At 36.5% G+C, this 20,908-nt stretch overlaps 1 protein-coding gene across 1 annotated transcript in view; it reads right to left on the bottom strand.

Moving 5' to 3' along the window:
• Positions 1 to 20,908, bottom strand: part of LOC135220530 (peptidyl-prolyl cis-trans isomerase FKBP4-like) — a 275,919-nt gene that overhangs the window by 168,999 nt on the left and 86,012 nt on the right. Inside the window, exons 5-6 of the mRNA XM_064257712.1 lie at positions 6,242 to 6,362; positions 5,860 to 6,017 (exon numbers count right to left, since the gene is read on the bottom strand). Of these exons, the coding sequence (XP_064113782.1) occupies positions 5,860 to 6,017; positions 6,242 to 6,362 (279 nt within the window). The remainder of the gene's footprint in view (positions 1 to 5,859; positions 6,018 to 6,241; positions 6,363 to 20,908) is intronic.

The following is a 20,908-nucleotide window of genomic DNA, read 5'->3' on the forward strand; positions in this document are numbered from 1 at the left end:
GGTTCCACATTTTTTTTGGTATGGTGCCTGCTGCCGACGTCAGGCAATATTGGAGGCGGAATTTTTTTTTAAGTACGCCCAATGTGCCCGGCGTTATGCCCCGTGATAGTTTCCTGGTGTCTATTGACAAGCGTCGTAACCTCGGAACATAGTAAGCCGACACCGCCGTAAGCCAACACGATGAAAGCATTGCTCATCCTTGATAATGCTCCAGCCCGCCCACCTGGTCTTGAAGATGATATTCTGGAGGAGTTCCAGTTTATCAAAGTTCTCTACCTCCCACCCAATACGACTTCAATCCTACAGCTGATGGATCAGCAGGTCATTTCCAACTTCAAAAAGCTGTACACGAAGCACTAGTTCCGCCGCTGCTTTGAAGTGATGGAAAACACAAATCTAACCCTTCGAGAGTTTTGGAAAGATCACTACAACATCGTGATCTGTCTACGTATCATTGACTTGGCATGGCAAGGGGTAACAAGACGAACGTTGAACTCTGCATGGAAAAAGTTATGGCCTGATGCTGTTGCAGAGAGAGATTTCGAAGGGTTTGAGCCCGAGTCCAAGCAAGAAGAGTTGGAGGAGATTGTATCTCTCGGAAAGTCGTTGGGTCTGGAAGTAGATGAGGGTGACGTCAACGAACTCGTCGAAGAACATGAGGAGTTGAAGGAGCTGCAGATGATGCAACACACGAAGGTTCTGAAAGAGATTAACACGAGTGAGGAGGAGGAAGAGCCAGAGGAAGTGATTTCTACAGGTGAAATTAAAGACATGCTGGCAATGTGGGAAAAGCTGTCAAATTTCATTGAAAAGAAACACTGAGAAAAAGTGGCAACTGGTCGTGCTTCAGCGCTTTTTAATGACACTTGTTTGTCACATTTTTGAAGCATTTTGAAAGGCAGGCAAAAGCAAAGTTCTTTGGATACATTTTTATTGAAAAGAGCTGCGAGTGAAAGTACAGAAAGTGCAGCCAAGAAGGTAAATACAAGTGATAATTAAATTTACGTAAATGTTAAGCTTAGTTTAAGTTTAAAGTTAACCCTCTTACGCCGAAGCGGTAAAAAAAAATTGTCTCCCGTGTGCCGGAGGTGTTTCAGAGTGAGCGCAGAAGCGGAAAAAATATTTTTTTCAAAAAATCACAGCGCGCTTAGTTTTCAAGATTAGGAGTTCATTTTTGGCTCCTTTTTTTGTCATTGCCTGAAGTTTAGTATGCAACCATCAGAAATGAAAAAAATTATCATTATCATATATAAATAATGCGATATATGATAGCACAAAAACAAAATTTCATATATAATTGTATTCAAATCGCGCTGTGCGCAAAACGGTTAAAGGTAACACGTTACTATTTTTTCTTTGTAATGTACACTAAATTGTGATCATTTTGGTATATAACACATTGTAAAACGATAAAAGCAACACAGAGAAAATATTATCACAAAATAATGCATGAATTCGTAATGCTCGGACGTAAACAAATATTTTTTTCAAAAATTCACCATAAATCTAAATATTGTCCTAGAGCCTTCCAATTTCTTTCAAAATGAAGACAAATGATGGAATATTACTATACTGTAAGAGTATTAGCTTACAATTGCAGTTTTTGACCATATCTGACGAGTTAAATTTGACCGAATGCCGAATTTTTATATATTTTTTATATGCAATTATTTCGGAAATAAGAAAAGCTACAACCTTCAAATATTTTTTGTTTTATTCTACATGAAATTGCGCACATTTTCATATATAAAACTCTATGAAATGCCTAATATGAAATGGAGCAAATATTCCGAGAATGGTATGTACGCATTTCGGAGATTTGTGGCAGAGAATCCGCGCGCGGAGGGAAGGAAAGATCTTTTTTTAAATTCACCATAAATCTAAATATTTTGCTAGAGACTTCGAATTTGTTTCAAAATTAAGATAAATGACTGAATATTACTAGACTGTAAGAGTTTTAGCTTACAATTGCGTTTTTCAACCATTTCGGTAGAGTCAAAGTTGACCGAACATTGTTTATTTTCTATTTAACGTGATTTATATGCAAATATTTCAAAAATTAGAAAAGCTACAACCTTCAATTATTTTTAGTTGTATTCTACATGAATTTGCGTACATTTTCATATATAAAACTTTATGTAACGGCTAATTTAAAATGGTGCAAACATTACCACAATCGCACGTATGATTTTTTTCGGAAGTTACCGCGCGGACGTAAAGAAAATGTTATTTTTTTCATAAATTCACCATAAATCGAAATATTGTGCTAGAGACTTCCAATTTGTTGTAAAATGAAGGTAAATGCTTGAATATTACTAGAATATACGCGTTTTAGCTTACAATTGCGTTTTTCGACCATTTTGGTAGAGTCAAAGTTGACCGAAGGTTGAAATTTTGGCAATTATCATTATTTATATGAAAATATCTCAAAACTGATAAAAGCTACAACCATGGGTTGTTTTTAATTGTATTGTGCATGAAATTGCGCACATTTCCATATATAAAACTTTATATAACGGCTAATTTTAAAATGGTGCAAACATTACCACAATCGCATGTATGATTTTTTTCGGAAGTTACCGCGCGGACGTAAGGAAAAAGTTTTTTCATAAATTCACCATAAATCGAAATATTGTGCTAGAGACTTCCAATAAGTTGCAAAATTAAGGTAAATGATTGAATATTACTAAAATATAAGAGTTTTAGCTTACAATTGCGTTTTTCGACCATTTCGGTAGAGTCAAAGTTGACCGAAGGTTGAAATTTTGGCAATTATCGTTATTTATATGAAAATATCTCAAAACTGATAAAAGCTACAATCATGAGTATTTTATTGTTGTATTCTACATAAAAATTCGCACATTTTCATATATAATACTTCATGTAACGGCTAATTTACAATGGCACAAAAATTATGTCAAAGTGACGAAATAATTTCTGAGATGTGTCACACATACTTTTTAGTGCGGCAAGAAAAAAATTCGCGCTTGCGCGCCTGCATAACGATTGTAAACAAAACAACCCCTTGATCCGTGAACTCCCAGCATCCCCCAAGGCGCGTGATTCAAAAGTTTTAGGCTGGTAGGCCTATAAGTATTTTTCCGCGAATTTAAAAAAAAACTTTTGTAAGTCGACGTAAAATACGTCCAGTCGGCACACGGGAGACAAAAAATGTTGGCGTAAAATACGTCCAGTCGGCGTAAGAGGGTTAAGTGCATTGTTTTAAGTTTTTTCTTTCATTTGAAATAAGGAAGTGCAGTTTTAGTTTTAAAGTTACGAAAATAGTTTTAAGTTCTAAAAAAGTGCCGTTTACGTACGTGTCTAGAGTGCCTACATCCCTTCCCCCCTCCCTCCTCCTCGCCGTTCACCTTCGTTAGCCACACTCGTCTGTCTCCAAAGTAAGACTATTATGCTAAATAACTATTTTATTTCTTTATTTCATATTTTGTTATGTAAATTATACATGTTTATTTGTTATATAAAAACATATCTTTATTCATAATTTACAATGGTTTGGGGATTTTTCATAGGTCCGGAACGGATTAAATTGAATTCAGTTATTTTAAATGGGAGAAATTCGTTTGAGATACTAGCCGATTGACTTACGAGCTCAGCTCTGGAACGAATTAAACTCGTATCTCGAGGTACCACTGTATATAAAGATATATATATATTATATATATATGTATATATATATATATGTGTATAATATATATATATATATATATATAATATATATATAGATATATTATAATATAATATATAATATTTATATATATTGGTATTTTTGGGTAAGAAAAATATCTAACACTCTAGTAATATTCTACCATTTATCTTCATTTTGAAACAAATTCGAAGTCTCTAGCACAATATTTAGATTTAGTGAATTTAAAAAAAAAAACTTTTTCCTTCCCTTCGCGCGTGGATTCTCCGCCGCAAATCACCGAAATGCGTATGTCGTATCCTCATAATATTTGCTCCGTTTCATATTACGCATTTCATAGAGTTTTATATAAGAAAATGTACACAATTACATGTAGAATACAACAAAAAAATAATTGAAGGTTGTAGCTCTTCTTATTTTCGAAATATTTGCATATAAATCACAATAAATAGAAAAAAAAATCATGTTCGGTTAACTTTTACTCTACCAAAATAGTAATAAACTGCAATTGTTAGCTAAAACTCTTACAGTCTAGTAATATTCAGTCATTTATCTTCATTTTGAAACAAACTCGAAGTCTCTAGCACAATATTTAGATTTATGGTGAACTTTTGAAAAAAAAACTTTTCCTTCCCTCCGAGCATGGAGTCTCCGCCGCAAATCTCCGAAATGCGTAAATCACATTCTCGTAATATTTGCTCCGTTTCATATTAGGCGTTTCGAAGAGTTTTATATGTGAAAATGTGTGCGATTTCATGTAGAATACAACAAAAAACAATTGAAGGTTGTAGCTTTTCTCATTTTGAAAATATTTGCATATAAATCATGATAAATAGAAAAAAAAACCACGTTCGGTCAACTTTGACTCTACCGAAATGGTCGAAAAACGCAATTGTAAGCTAAAAATCTTACAGTCTAGTAATATTCAGTCATTTATCTTTATTTTGAAACAAATTCGAAGTCTCTAGCACAATATTTTGATTTATGGTGAATTTTTAAAAAACTTTTTCCTTCGCTCCCGGTGCAGATTCTCCCCCGCAAATCTCCGAAATGCGTACATCGCATTCTCGTAATATTTGCTCCGTTTCATATTAGGCGTTTCATAGAGTTTTATATATGAAAATATGCGCAATTTTATGTAGAACACAACAAAAAATAATTGAAGGTTGTAGCTTTTCTCATTTTTGAAATATTTGCATATAAAAAAAATATATTAAAAAAATACGACATTCGGTCAACTTCAACTTGTCTGAAATGGTAGAAAACTGCAATTGTAAGCTAAAACTCTTACAGTATAGTAATATTCAATCATTTATCTTCATTTTGAAACAAATTGGAAGACTCTAGAACAATATTTCGACTTATGGTGAATTTTTGAAAAAAACTTTTTTACGTACGCGCATTACGAATTCATGCATCATTTTGTGATAATATTTTCTCTGTGTTGCTTTGATCGTTTTACAATGTGTTATATACCAAAATGATCGCAATTTAGTGTACAATACAACGAAAAAAAATTAATTCGTTAGCTTTAACCGTTTTGCTGACAGTGCGATTTGAATACAATTATATATCGCATTATTTATATATGATAATTATATTTTTTTTTTCATTTCTGATGGTTGCATACTAAACTTCAAGGAATGACAAAAAAAGGGGCCAAAAATGAACTCTTAATCTTGAAAACTAAGCGCGCTGTGATTAAAAAAAAAAAAAATTTCCGCTTTGGCACCCACTCCCAGACCCCGCTGGCATACGGGAGACGATTTTTATTATACCCCTTCGGCGTTAAAGGGTTAATCATTAAAGCCAAGTAATTATTAATAACAAATACAGTAAATGTATTTAAAAACAATAAAAGAAAGATCCCACAGTGAAATCTTGATTAACCGCTAGTCAGCAAGAGCTCACAAACATGCCTTAAATGGAAGACAGACAAAAGCTAAGTGGTATGTTTACCAGATGGTAGTTATTGCTAACCACCTTGTTCAAGTATTTAACGGCTGTGTTCCAGCTTCACCATAAAGTAATTCCTAATGTAAAGGACAATGGGTTTGTGTATTGTGTAGGAACAAATTAATATTTTTCATCAATGCAAACACCGACAAGATTATACATTAAACCTTTTTTAATGTGGATGTTATGCTACAAAAGAAGTCATAAAATAAAAGTGCAAAATGCTTATACTGTAGTACCTTTGGTGCAAGCCTTATTGAAGATTTTTCTCCTTTCTTAAATCTCTCAATAGCCCTCTCCAAACCTTCTGGTATGTTATGCTCAGTACCTTCCCCTAATGGAAACTTGACATCTCTTTCATCAAATACTGTTCCATTCACACGACCTACAACATGAACTGTAAAAAGAATGAAACATTGCAATATGACTAATTACAGCAATGAAACTACTATTTTTTTTGCAGCTGTGTAGTGTATAACATGCAAATAACATGAATACACAACTGATTCATATAAAAATTTGCTTTACATTCATGAACTTCAGCATTCAAAAGTTCAAGGTGTTTTTCAGGACATGGATTTAAATAGATTCAAAGTAAAATAAACATAATCAATGACATACCATCAACTATGGCACCATCATTAGGTGTTTGGTACCCTTCACCTTGTTTAATGTTTCTACGAATGATCCCTCCATCTTCTTTGGGACTAAGATCCTCCCCTCGCCATTCAAATAACTCGATCTGAAATTAAAATATATGAGAAGAAAAGACCAAGAAACATTGGACAAGTGCTATTTTGATTATTCTCTCCTCCTAAACTCTTTACTATATTTCTAAGCATTCCCAGCCCACATTCTTGTTACCATAAAAAAAGAAACAGTAAGTCACCTATTGAAGTAAACAGTGAAAATGGCATATTACTGTTCTCCAAGAAGACACTGGTTATTTCTACATGAATACAAACCCTCCGTCTTTACACATCAGATTAACTTTCCATGAGCTGGAAATCCAACCATTAAACTTTTGCAAGGTGGTTATGGTAATAGCTACTAATAGTAGGGGCAGAAGTACCGCCCACCAAGACAGTGTGCACTCTATTCTACAGTTTTCTTTTGGCCGCCATCTCATAGAGACGTTTGTTTCTTTCTCTGACCTGCCTTTCGACTTCCTCCTGTGTTTGAATATATTTGGTTTCATTATATATTGTATACTGAAACATTTCAACATGCTTTTCTATGTCTCTCTAATGAGAGACATGAGAGACAAAACAAACAATACTCTTGCTACTGGGTCTGTACAGGCAGTCCCGGGTTATTAGCGGTGGTTCTGTTCGCATGGCATGATGATGTGCAAAAATCACTGATAACTAAAAATTGGTAATTTTCAGGGCTTATTGGCACTGATAACCGGGTATCAGCTTCGATAACTAGATCAATGCCTCTGATAGGTATGTATCTACGCCAATAACTGATTATCAGCTCATATTGGTGCCAAAATTGTCTATTTTTGTCACTAGACAGGTGCCAAAAAACTGGGGACTATGTGCACAAGTTTTACTTACTTTTTTGTTGCTTTATCATATTTAAATAAACCCAACACTTATCTCCTTATTGTTTGTTTTGTGTATTACGTTTTCTTTACTCACATAACTGGAGGGTTGGAGGGATCGTTTCCAAATCTCTGTATCACCTGTTCTGTTTTTAGACATCTCTGAACCTTGTTTCCAAGAAATTACCTCTTTGAAGTCTTTCCTCCTTGCTCTGAAATTCTTTTTCATTAACCCTCTTACGCCAAAAATCGTCTCCCGTATGCCGAGGGGGTCTCAGAGTGAGCGCCGAAGCGGAAATTTTATTTTTTTTTCAAAAAATCACAGCGCGCTTAGTTTTCAAGATTAAGAGTTCATTTTTGGCTCCTTTTTTTGTCATTGCCTCAAGTTTAGTATGCAACCATCAGAAATGAAATAAAATATAATTATCATATATAAATAATGCGATATATGATAGCGCAAAAACAAAATTTCATATATAATTGTATTCAAATTGCGCTGTGAGCAAACGGTTAAAGCTAACGAGTTAATTTTTTTCGTTGTATTGTACACTAAATTGAAATCATTTTGGTATATAACACATTGTAAAACGATCAAAGCAACACAGAGAAAATATTATCACAACATGATGCTTGAATACGTAACAAGCGAACGTAAAAAATGTTTTTTTTTTAAATTCACCATAAATCTAAATATTGTTCTAGAGACTTCCATTTGTTTCAAAATGAAGATAAATGATTGAATATTACTATACTGTAAGAGTTTTAGCTTACAATTGCAGTTTTCGACCATTTCGGACGAGATAAAGTTGACCGAATGTTGAATTTTTTTATATATATATTTTTTATATCCAAATATTTCAAAAATGAGAAAAGCAACAACCTTCAATTATTTTTTGTTGTATTCTACATGAAATTTTGCACATTTTTATATATATATAACTATGAAACGCCTAATATGAAACGGAACAAATATGACGAGAATGCGACGTACGCATTTCAGAGATTTGCGGTGGAGAATCTGCACGCGGAGGGAAGGACAGTTTTTTTTAAAAATTCACCATAAATCTAAATATTGTGCTAGAGACTTCAATTTTGTTTCAAAATAAAGATAAATGACTGAATATTACTAGACTGTAAGAGTTTTAACTTACAATTGTGTTTTTTTTACTATTTTGGTAAGGTCAAAGTTGACCGAACGTGGTTTTTTTTCTATTTATCGGGATTTATATGCAAATATTTCGAAAATGATAAAAGCTACAACCTTCAATTACTTTTAGTTGTATTCTACATGAAATTGCGCACATTTTCATATATAAAATTTTATGTAACGGCTAATTTAAAATGGTGCAAACATTACAACAAGCGCACAAAAAAAATTTCTGATTTTTTTCGGAAGAGTGACCGCGCGGACGTAAGGGAAATTTTTTTTTTTTTTCATAAATTCACCATAAATCAAAATATTGTGCTAGAGACTTCGAATTTGTTGCAAAATGAAGGTAAATGATTGAATATTACTAGAATATAAGAGTTTTAGCTTACAATTGCGTTTTTCGACCATTTCAGTAGAGTCAAAATTGACTGAAGGTTGAAATTTTGGCACATCGTTATTTATATGAAAATATTTCAAAACTGATAAAAGCTACAACCATGGGTATTTTTCAGTTGTATTGTGCATGAAATTGTGCACATTTCCATATATAAAACTTTATGTAACAGCTAATTTAAAATGGTGCAAACATTACGACAAATTTATCGGAAGAGTTACCGCGCGGACGTAAGGAAAAAGTTGTTTTCATAAATTCACCATAAATCGAAATATTGTGCTAAAGACTTCCAATTTGTTGCAAAATGAAGGTAAATGATTGAATATTACTAGAATATAAGAGCTTTAGCTTACAATTGCGTTTTTTAACCATTTCGGTTGAGTCAAAGTTGACCGAAGGTTGAAAATTTGGCACTAATCGTTATTTATATGAAAATATTTCAAAACTGATAAAAGCTATAACCATGAGTTGTTTTTTGTTGTATTCTACATGAAATTGCACACATTTTCATATAAAATACTCCATGTAACGGCTAATATAAAATGGTGCAAAAATTATGTCAAAGTGACAAAATAATTTCTGAGATGTGTCGCTGATACTTTTTAGTGTGAGAAGAAAGAAATTCGCACTTGCGCGCCTGGGTAAAGATTGTAAATAAAACAACGCCTTGATCCGTGAGCCCCCAGCATCCCCCAAGGCGCAAGATTCAAAAGTTTTTGCCTCGTAGGCATATAACTATTTTTCCGCGAATCTTTAAATAAACTTTTTTATATAGACGTACCATACGTCCAATCGGCACCCAAAAGACAATTTATATCGACGTTTAATACGTCTAATCGGCACCCAAAAGACAATTTATATCGACGTTTAATACGTCTAATCGGCACCCAAAAGACAATTTATATCGACGTTTAATATGTCTAATCGGTGTTACAGGTTTAATAGATAGTAATTTTCTACTTTCATCTGGTAATGAAACTTCTACAAGCAAGCTTCCTTCACCTTGAGAGGCTATCTTTGGTTCTCTGCCAATGCATTTCACAATATCTCTATGGACATCAAATACATTCAGTTCTTTTATGTTTCTGTCAGGGTCAAGAGAAAGATATTTGTTATAAGTCTCAGGTTCTTGAGATCCAAGTAAAATTCCAATATCAGGATTAACATTTCTATTTCTATTATTAAATCTACCATTCTTTCTTCTGTTCTGAACAACATAAGGGCTCGTAGTAACAATCAAAGAATCATTGTTGCTTTCATAGGAGGAGGTTGGGGATGGCAAAGGGAGGTCCTTACCCAAGCCTAAGGTTGTCAAAAGGACCAAAGAGTTGGGGGGTCCAAGGGACAATGTACTAGAGAGGCTAGTCATGGGAATTTGAAAGAAAAAAAAAATGGGGAAAACATACACACACAACTACTGCTTGGGAAGACTAACAAGGTAGCAGACTAGACAGGGTTCAACATTCTCCACCAACGGCACACATAGAAGTTGCTTCCCCACGGTCTTCCCTTTTGGGACGGCACCAATATGCTTGCAGTGGCCCAGTTATAGGCCAATCTGCCTGCTGGGAGTTCTGCCCCCACTAATGGGGACCGACTCCACAGTCCAAACATATAGGTTAGCTTCTGGACAAAAGTCCTATCCTAAAAACCAGCCACCCCCTGGGTTCCGATGGGCTAATCCCTGGAAATGGTTCCCTCCTCAAGATAGCAATGGGAAAATCCAATCACCATCTCTTGGATCCAAACCATATTGGGTGGCGACTCACCACCACAACTCCCACAATTATCTTTATATCCAAACCACAAACCCCTCCCAGATTCATCCGATCAGTAAAATTTTGCAAAAGTGGAAATGTCCAAGCCAGTTAATGCCAAAAGTTTTGTGGGCGTTCCATCAGGATCCAGTCTTCGCAGGCTTGAAGGCAGAATCTCTTACTTACCCCCTCACCACGTGAAGGAACCTACTCGAGGGGTACAAATTAGGAAATGTATATTAGAAGACAAACTCGAGTTGTCTGAAGAACATAATTCTGAGTCATTGAAGTGGCCGATGGGGCAGGTGCAATGAAGCGGAAGACTAGGCTACAGACTTCTGTTATACCATGGAGTAAAAATAAAGATGATAACGAGTCTAGTGGGATATAGTGAGATATATCTCTATCTGAAAATTCTCGCAACGACAAAATGCAGTGCAGGAGAGATGGGCATACACACATGTGAGAATTCCAGCCAACCAGAGAACTAAGTCTGTGATTGCCGGGCAGAGATTCGAATTGGTAGTTAATCCTCGACAGAGGAGAAACAAAACCAAACCGAAAAAAATCTCGGAGAGCAAGCAGTACTGAGACAGAGCCATACACCACTCGCTCAACTTATCATCATCCTGAGTTGCCTGGTAGAGCATTCCATGAAGGAAAGCGTTTGGCTACAACCATCAAGCACAAAAAAGATACATTCGAGCATCTGCATTTTAACCGGCGGGAGGGAAGAAAACCCTCTTGTTCGGTGATAATGCAAATGATCTGGTGTTTTTGGGAAACAATACCACTAGTTATCTCAAAATCAAAACCAGTAACTATTGGGAGGCCCAAAAGGCTGTCCTAAGTTAAAGGTGAATTAACCCTTAAAAGCCTAAGTGGTATTTCAGAAATCGCCTAGAAAAATGCGCGTTGGAATGCACTTGAGAGCATTGACGCTCAACAGGTGAAAAAGCATGTCTTGGAGGGCATGCGGAAAACAAAGAGGAGCGCTCTGAAGAGGGAGTGCATCTGGCGCGTGATGCCAGGGACTGAGAGCACCTATGGGAGCATTTAGATGAATGCTCTGGCGAAATGCATTGGCATGCGCATGCAGTGACGCATATCACTGAGCGCTTATGCTGCTGATGAGGCAGAGGTGAAGCAGCCTGTTGGGCAACGTGCACTACAAGTGAGCACTGTCTAGAAGAAGCAAGTGCTGTCGGAGCGTGCTGTACAGGAGCTACAAGGTGCGCATCAGGAAGGTGTTCCTGATGTGTAGCAGCACGCACAGGTGTAGAAGGGGGGCACGCGTTGGCGCGTTGACCCCAAGAGGAAGAGAGTGTCTCTGCGACCTCTCTCCAACGAAGGCTCCTATGCACGTGCCAAAGCATCATGCACTCTGCAGGGGAGAGTGCAATTAGCAAAGCCTCCTGTGCGCGTGCCATAGCACTGCGCACTGAGGAGGAGTGTACTATATCCAGCGAAAGCTCCTTTGTGCACAAAGACAAGGAGCTTACAAGTGAAGGTCCAGCAGGTACCGAAGGAGAACGTGCATCAGTGTGTCTCTGAGAGGAGTCTCTACTGCCTCTCTGAGAGTCAATGCTGGTTCTCGAAGAAAGTATGTCAGGAGGCGTCCAAGGATCCCGTCCAGGGACAAGGCAAAGCTGCAGGGCCTGGCAGCCCTAAAGGCGGGCAGATAGGAGGACGAACCTGGCCAACGTCAAGAGGAACCTCCACAGGGGAGGGCTCTGGGGGCTGCAACACAGATTGAAGGGCGTCATCTTAACAGCACAGGTGGTTGAGGCTGACTCCTCCAAGGAGACTAAGGAGGGAGAACCAGCCCCAGAGGAAAGCACCAACGGCAGGCAAGGAAGTCCCAACGAAGGGCCACAAAACATGAAGGACTTCGTCAATATGAACTGAAAAGCAAGACCCATCCTTAGAAGGGTTAGGCCTTCCCGTTTCACAAGGGGAAGCAGGCAGGTCTCGCCCTTTCAAACTGTCCAGGAGTTAATCGTTGCTCTTATGCACCTCACTCCCAGAGGAATGCGATGCTGAAGATCCCGAAGGACGAGTCCCCAACGAGGAAGCAGAAGGTTTGGGTCGCTTGGCCTTCAAGGACTCGAAGGCGAAGAATCCCTATTCCTCTTTTTACTTTGCCGCCAGCGATACTCAACCCACTGGGCAGGCGACCAGGTACGACACTCCTCACAGGGAAATTTCGATGTACAGGAATGCCCTCTGCAAGGACAAAGTGAGTGAGGTTCTCTGTCAATCCTGCTCATGAAAGTTCCACACCTCCGACCAGGGACACCAAGGCAGGAACACATAACCACCTCATCAGTCATGTTTTCATTTACCTAAAAAAAAAAAAAAAAAAAGAATGTGATAAATATTTCAACAAGACAGCGAGAGCGGAAGAAGCGAAAGAGAGAGGTCTTTCCTTGCTGCTGGCTGTAATCAAAGTGACTACACACTGAGCCAGTGGGAAGGCAGCTTCCCCACCGCTGGGCAGGTAACTACCGGCCCAGTAGTTAACTACCTCGGTTTAAAAGAATGTATTAGCCACTAGTTTCAGCTGAGCTGCAATTTATCCTAAGTAAAGGACGGAAGGTTTGTATGTGGTGTAGGAACAAGTAAGTCTTCACTTGAAGGCGGCTGCAAATAAATTGGAGTGTTTACGTCCGGGTAGGCGGGTCTCCCCACCTATCGAGCGGTAGTTACTGCCTAACCACCTTGTTCAAGATTTTAACAGACGTATACAGCTGCTATGCCTGCAAGTATATCTTATTATAAAGGACCGAGGGTTTGCATACTGTGTAGGAACAATTAGATATTAAAGGACATTTGTAGCTTAATGTGTATACAGTGGTCACCCCGTATTTGCGGGAGATGCGTACCAGACACCCCCGTGAATAGTTGGAACCCCTATAAAAATGCTTAAAATCTCTTATTTTGTTAGTTAAAACTCAAGAAAAATCCACTAAAAATGTTCATACCTGGTTCTTTTAATAGTTTTATCACAAAAAGTGCATTTTATGATGGGGAAAAAAAAAAAAAAAAAAAAAAAAAAAAAAAAAACAGGAATTTGTGGGTATTTCTCATAGAAAAATACTGCAAATAGACAAATTTTCCGCGAATAATGCGGGGAAATGTTCCCGAAAGAAATCCACGAAAGTGTGAGTCCGCAAATCTGGAGAACGCGAATATGAGGGGTCCACTGTATATGAATCACTGTGATGTAATAAGCCTCATAATATGGTTACGTGAGATAAAAGCACTAACAAAGTTATCATGGTCACGGTGGGTTAATGCAGACTCCAAAACAATGAAACCCAGAGTGCGACAAAGATTTGAAGATGAGAAGTGGTGTTAACTTATATATAGGTAACCCAATGAATACTCATAATTATGACTACTATCAGGTCTACAACACTCAACCTCACCCATCCAGATCTGTCACTGAACAGTTTGTTTAACCACAGGTCAACAATCACTAATCCGGTATCATTGGGGGACCTGCAGGGCACTGGATTACTAAGTGCTTAGGTTAGAATAACCTTAATCAGTTAACCACCTCATCCCACCTTGAAAATACTCTCAATCAGTAAAAGTTGGTTGATAAGAAAAAAAATAAATGTTAAATGAGACTTAAAATCAAGTGAATCTTTAATGAAGCACTGGGGAAATAAATGGTTCAGGTAATTCTGCTGACTTACACAAGAAAGAAAGTTCATCACTGCTGCTTCCAAAGTGAAGAACTGGAATTTGCAAATAACCACATTTACATGTCTTGAGGTGATGAGCTGTCAGGATTTCCACCTTCTTCATCCTAGAATTATTATATATATTTTACACTATCTTGTTTATATTTTTACTGTATTATCTCATTTTTTATTTTTAAAATCCAAAACATGAGCACAATCGTGTGTGTAGGGCACGTACGAAAACAAACTCATTTGCTGGCACTGAGAACTTGCTGCAGCTTGTTTTAGTTGGTGTTGTCATTCTTTGTATAATTTTTTTATTCATATTTTTTTGGTATTCTTTTATGAATTTTGCTGTGCCTTTCCTCAGAATTGCATTTACCGCCTCTCTGAGAGCAAGGTTCTTGAATACTGGGAGCACTCATCTGGAATTGAGCCAGAGCAAGAATAAGGGGTGGTGAGGGCTCCGAAGGGGAGTACAGTGGTAACTCGTTTGTCGAACGTTTCTTATGTCGAACTTTCCGTTTTACTAACCAAATTTTCAAGAAAATTTTCTATCATTTGTCGAACAAATGCTCATACTTCGAACTGACTGATTATCTAGTTTATACTTGTTTAAACAGGCAGCCTACTGTGTCTTACAAGTTAAACTGTATTAAATTTTTTTTCACTTACAGTATATAGTTTAATGACAACAATATTTGACAAAATAAATAAAAGTATAAAGTATTTAATATAAAATATAGCTTTCAATATAACATTTAGCATAAAAGGTGTGTAAAATCGTACGTAACAGCGGTAACGTCACGCCCAGCTGACTTGAGACTGAACGAGGCAGCATTGGTATGTTGAGGAAAGAGGAAGAGAGAGTTAAAATATGAATGCAAAAGCAATAACAAATAACATAAAAAGGGAATTTCCCAATGAATTTAATGTAATTATAAAATATGAAAACAGTCAAATGCAATAAAGAAAATAAAAAAAAAAAAAGAAAAAAAAGTCTTAATTGAGCCAGTGTTCAGTGTGCTGAGTGAGACGGTCAAGTTGAACAATATTAACAAAATAGTAAATGAAAGAACAAAACTTTTCACAATAACATTTAGCATAAACAACTAACAAAATAATTTGTTATTGTGGTGATACACAGCTAACTTGAGGTAGAGGGAGGGAACATTTATATTTTTTAGGAATAATGAATGAATGATTTCAAGTTATTGTACGTCATGGTATTGTTGAGGAGTGAAGAGACAGTAAAATCTTTACTATAATACGTATGTAAAAGCGGTACCAATTCACATAAAAAATAAAAATGCTTTTTACAATAAATTAACATAATGATACAATATGAAAACAATCAAATACAAAACAGAAAAAAAAAGAAGTCTTAATTGAGCCAGTGTCCAGTGCCCCGAGTGAGACAGTCTAGTTGAACAATATTATGGGGGCTGGCCAGCTAATGCCATTTTTTAAGGACAGGACTTTGATATTCCTACCACTTAACCCTTAAATGCCTAAGCGGTATATTAAAAATCGTCTCCCGTAAGCCTGGGTGGTCTCAGAGTGAGCGCGGAAGCGGAAAAAATATTTTTTTCAAAAAATAACAGCGCACTAGTTTTCAAGATCAAGAGTTCATTTTTGGCTCCTTTTTTTGTCATTGCCTGAAGTTTAGTATGCAACCATCAGAAATTAAAAAAATTATCATTACCATATATAAATAATGCGATATATGATAGCGCGAAAACAAGATTTCATATATAATTGTATTCAAATTTCGCTGTGAGCAAAATGGTTGAAGCTAACGAGTTAATTTTTTTTGTTGTATTGTACACTAAATTGCAATCATTTAGGTATATAACACATTGTAAAACTATCAAAGCAACAAAGAGAAAATATTATCACAAAATGATGCATGAATTCGTAAAGCGCGGACATAAAAAAATGTTTCTTTAAAAAATTCCCCATAAATCTAAATATTGTTCTAGAGACTTCCAATTTGTTTCAAAATGAAGATAAATGATTGAATATTACTATACTGTAAGAGTTTTGGCTTACAATTGCAGTTTTCGACCATTTCGGACAAGTTAAAATTGACCGAATGTCGAATTTTTTTATATATTTTTTCTATATGCAAATATTTCAAAAATGAGAAAAGCTACAACCTTCAATTATTGTTAGTTGTATTCTACATGAAATTGCACACATTTTCATATATAAAACTTTATGTAACGGCTAATTGAAAATGGTGCAAACATTACGACAATCGCACGTATGATTTTTTCGGAAGAGTTACCGCGCGGACGTAAGGAAAAAAAAATTTTTTTTTTTCCCATAAATTCACCATAAATCAAAATATTGTGCTAGAGACTTCCAATATGTTGCAAAATAAGGTAAATGATGGAATATTACTAGAATATAAGATTTTTAGCTTACAATTGCATTTTTCGACCGTTTCGGCAATTGCATTTTTCGACCATTTTGGTAGAGTCAAATTTGACTGAAGGTTGAAATTTTGGCAATTATCGTTTTTATATGAAAATATTTCAAAGCTGATAAACGCTACAATCATGAGTATTTTTTAGTTGTATTCTACATGAAATTGCGCACATTTCCATATGTAATACTCCATGTAACGGCTAATTAAAAATGGTGCAAAAATTATGTCAATGTGACAAAACAATTTCTGAGATGTGTCACTGATACTTTTTAGTGCGATAAGAAAGAAATTCGCACTTGTGCGCCTGTGTAACGATTGTAAACAAAACAACACCTTGATCCGTGAACTCCCAGCATCCCCCAAGGCGCGTGATTCAAAAGGTTTCGGCTGGTAGGCCTATAAGTATTTTTCCGGGAATTTTTAAAAAAACTTTTCTATGTCGACGTAAATTACGTCCAGTTGGAACCCAACAGACATTTATCTCGACGTAAAATACGTGCAATAGGCGTTTAAGGGTTAATAAGTGACTTGGGACATCTCCAAACCGCATATGATTTTTGTCTCTGACCTTCGGTTTTGTGACGCCAGGGTGATTTATCCCGAAAATAACCATTTTTCTAATTCTATCTCCTCCCTTGATATTTAATATTAAAACCTGGGATTACTACCATATATAGACCTGACGTAGACCTCCAATCGAATGAGGAGTTTTTATCTAAAAGTAATTTCTTTTGCTAGATATGAATTTTTCATTATGGTAAGAAAATATACCCTATAAATCTGGAAAAAAAATTTATAAAAAAAAAAGACGAAACAAAAATGGGAAAAAAGGGCTTGATTTGATTGTTCTATAATGTCTTTCTGAGTTATATGCCAAATTTCAATGTTATAACTTTAAAACTAAGTGAGAAGATAGATTTTGAAGGTAAATAAGTATAGTATTGAGATACAGGCGTTCAAAGTTTCCTTCATATTTTTATTAAGACAATGTTAATAAATAATGATTATTATGAATGTATATTTCTTTTTTCTGTATTAATAAACCAAAACTATATTATTTATCATAATCTAATCATAAATGATGATCCCTTTGCTCATATATCGTAGCCTGGGGCACTACGTCAGGCAAGACAGGGTACTCCTTCCTACGCAACTCTTTCTCCTTCACTACCTCAGCTTATTACAGCGATTGATTGATTGATTGATTGTGGGTTTACTGGCGTCACAACTACCAGGGTCACCGACGCCGAATACTAAGTGTGATCTTTTAATATTTGAAATCTTGTTTAATATATTATAAATTTTATTTTTTTAAAAGAGATAATATAAATTTGATTTTAAAAAATAAGATAAATTTCTGATAAAAATAAGAATAAAATTCTGATCAAATAAAATTCTAATAAAAAGAATTGTTAATTAATCTGAATAAATAACAATAGAACATAAAAAAAGGGGGAAAAAAGTATATACTAAGACAGCACAGCTGTCAGATATATTTCAGAAGACCAGCTTCTTTGATAAAAGAGATAACGTTACTAACACACATGCTTTCTCCCAACAGTTTTAGCATGCTATAATTACCACCTGCTTCACTACTATAAGCTAAAAAACGATTCCTAAGTTCCACTTGACTGGGACACTCAACCAGCAAATGCCTAACAGTTAGTGGAACTAAGCAATCGTCACAGAAGGGCTCATTCTCCCCATCCATCAGTTAGCCGTGAGTTAAACGCGTATAGCCAATACATAATCTACAAAATACAACTTCCCACTTCCTTGGTATTAGGTCATATTTCCAAGGGTGTGTCTGTCTAGTAATTTCTTTCATTTTGTTGGGGCCTACTCTGTCCCACTGAAGTGCCCATAAATGCTGGACAGATTTCCATATATCAAAGAATGTATCACGATATGGAACAGGGCATTTTCTCAGTACCAAAGTTTGCGCTGCTGATTTGGCTAGCTAGTCTGCCTCTCCGTTTCCCGATATGTTCACATGGGCAGGAACCCAACAAAATGAAACAATGCTGCCTCTATTTTGGTGCAAGAAGATCCACTGCAAGGTCTTCAACACCAAGGGATGATCAGTATTAAAGACTTCCAAGGACTGTAAGGCACTTTTGGAGTCACAAAATATTGTGTAGCTACACACTGGGAGTGTTACAATATGTTCCAGTGCTACTAGGATGCCATACAATTCAGCTGTAAAGTTTGAGGCAATAGAAGGAAGTGCACCTCTTCGGTTAAAAGATTGGCTAAAAACTCCATATCCAACGCCGGCATTGTATCTATATGCTCTGATACATGCTCTAAAAATATTGCCCTTATTTCCTCATCAGATTTATCCCTCTTTGCTCCATTGAAGTACCTGCAGAATTTCACATCAGGTAACCTCCAGACAGGAGTACTGGGATACACAAAGGGAATAATGGGAAATTTTTTAATATTCGTATCCTCTAAAATTTGTTTAATTCTATAGCTAAAAGGAGTGGGATACCTTGGATGACTTTCGTAAAAACCGTTAAAAATATTTCTATTTGCCACAGCAAATGCCAGAGATTTGGGAAGTCTTTGCACTCTAAACCAGTACCGAAGTAATGATGACTGGCGATAGAGTTCAAGGGGCATCTCTCCTGCATCAACTAGCAAACTAGATATTGGTGACGAACGGAAAGCTCCCGTGGCTATACGAATAGCTGAATGATGTACTGAATCTAAAATTTTTAAGTTGGATGAGGAAGCTGAAGAATATATTTAACAACCGTATGACAGCTTTGACAAGATTAAGGATTTATGAAGCACCTTCAAGATTTGTAAGCTTCTAGGCTCTTTGCTTTTATATGTTTGATATGGGGGACCCAAGTCAATCTACTGTCAAAAACTAGGCCTAAGAAGTGTGCCTGTTCTACACATGAGATTCTACGGCCATGCAAATAGAGGTCTGGATCAGGATGTACGCCCCTGATCCGACAGAAGTGGACAGCAGTAGTCTTGCTTACAGAGATTTTAAAACCCTGTTTCTCAGCCCAACTTACTATTTTATTTATTGTTAATTGTAGCTTTCTTTTGGCTACAGTCATCCGGGTGGCAGCAAACAATATTGACAAGTCATCCACAAACAGTGTCTTAAAGACTTCTCTTGGAATAACAGCTGCAACACTGTTTATGGTCAGAGCAAAAAGTGTTACACTGAAAACACTGCCCTGGGGAACACCTTCTTGGCCCCTTTTCTCTGATAAAGTACTGCCAACTTTAACTTTAAAATACCTACGATGTAAAAAGGATTTCACAAATAAAGGTAATTTGCCTCGTAGACCAACATTATGCATTGTCTTCAGAATCCCATGTCTCCAAGCAGTGTCATATGCCTTTTCTATATAAAAAAACACTGTCACATGAAGGTGTTAGAATACTGTTGTGCTCTAGATACCACATCAGTCTTACATTTACAATTTTTTCCATCAATTTACACAAACAGCAAGTTAAAGCAATGGGGCGGTAACTTGCCGCACAGAGAGGATCTTTTCCAGGCTTGAGTAATGGTAACATGGTAGCTAATTCCCATATGGTAGGGTAGCTGCTTTCATCCCATATTCTATTGATGATACTTATTATAAAAAGTTTTGTGCTCCTTGAAAAGTGTTTAAACATTTCATAAGGAATCTCATCTGGACCAGGGGCAGTGTTCTTGCTCCTAGCTATAGCAGAGTCAAATTCCCTTTCAGAAAAAGGCATACTATATGATTCAGCTTTCTTTGCTGAAAAGTCAAGTACCTGTTGTTCTTCCATCATTCTGAAATTGTGTCCTGGGGAACTATCTGATTTCTCAGAGACTCGAGCGAAGTGTTCTGAAAACATATTACTAACTTCTGTGGCATCAGTGACATGGTTATTATTCACTTTAAGTACTGGAGGAGGACTAGGTATAAATTTACCCTGAATTTTTCTTATTTTCTTCCAAATGCTACAAACTGGTGTTCTACTGTTAATAGTGGATACATATCCGGCCCATGTTTGTCTTCTGGCAGTTTTCATGGCTTTTCGAAATCGTGCCCTACACTGTTTGTAAATTATGACATTGTCCAAGGTATGGTGTCTACGGCACCTAGTCAATGATGTCCTTGTAACAGCCTTAGGTCTTCTGACCACCATGGTACTGGCCGTCTCCTGAATAGTCCTTTAGTTCGAGGAATCGAGTGCAGACCTGCAGTATGTAATGTTCCATTGAGTAGATCAATGGCATCATCTACACTTGGAAGCCTGCACAGTGTGTTACACCCTAGTTAGGATAGTAGGTAGCATACTCGCCTCATTG

This window comes from Macrobrachium nipponense, chromosome 2 (assembly GCF_015104395.2).
Source record: "Macrobrachium nipponense isolate FS-2020 chromosome 2, ASM1510439v2, whole genome shotgun sequence".
Lineage (NCBI taxonomy): Eukaryota > Metazoa > Arthropoda > Malacostraca > Decapoda > Palaemonidae > Macrobrachium > Macrobrachium nipponense.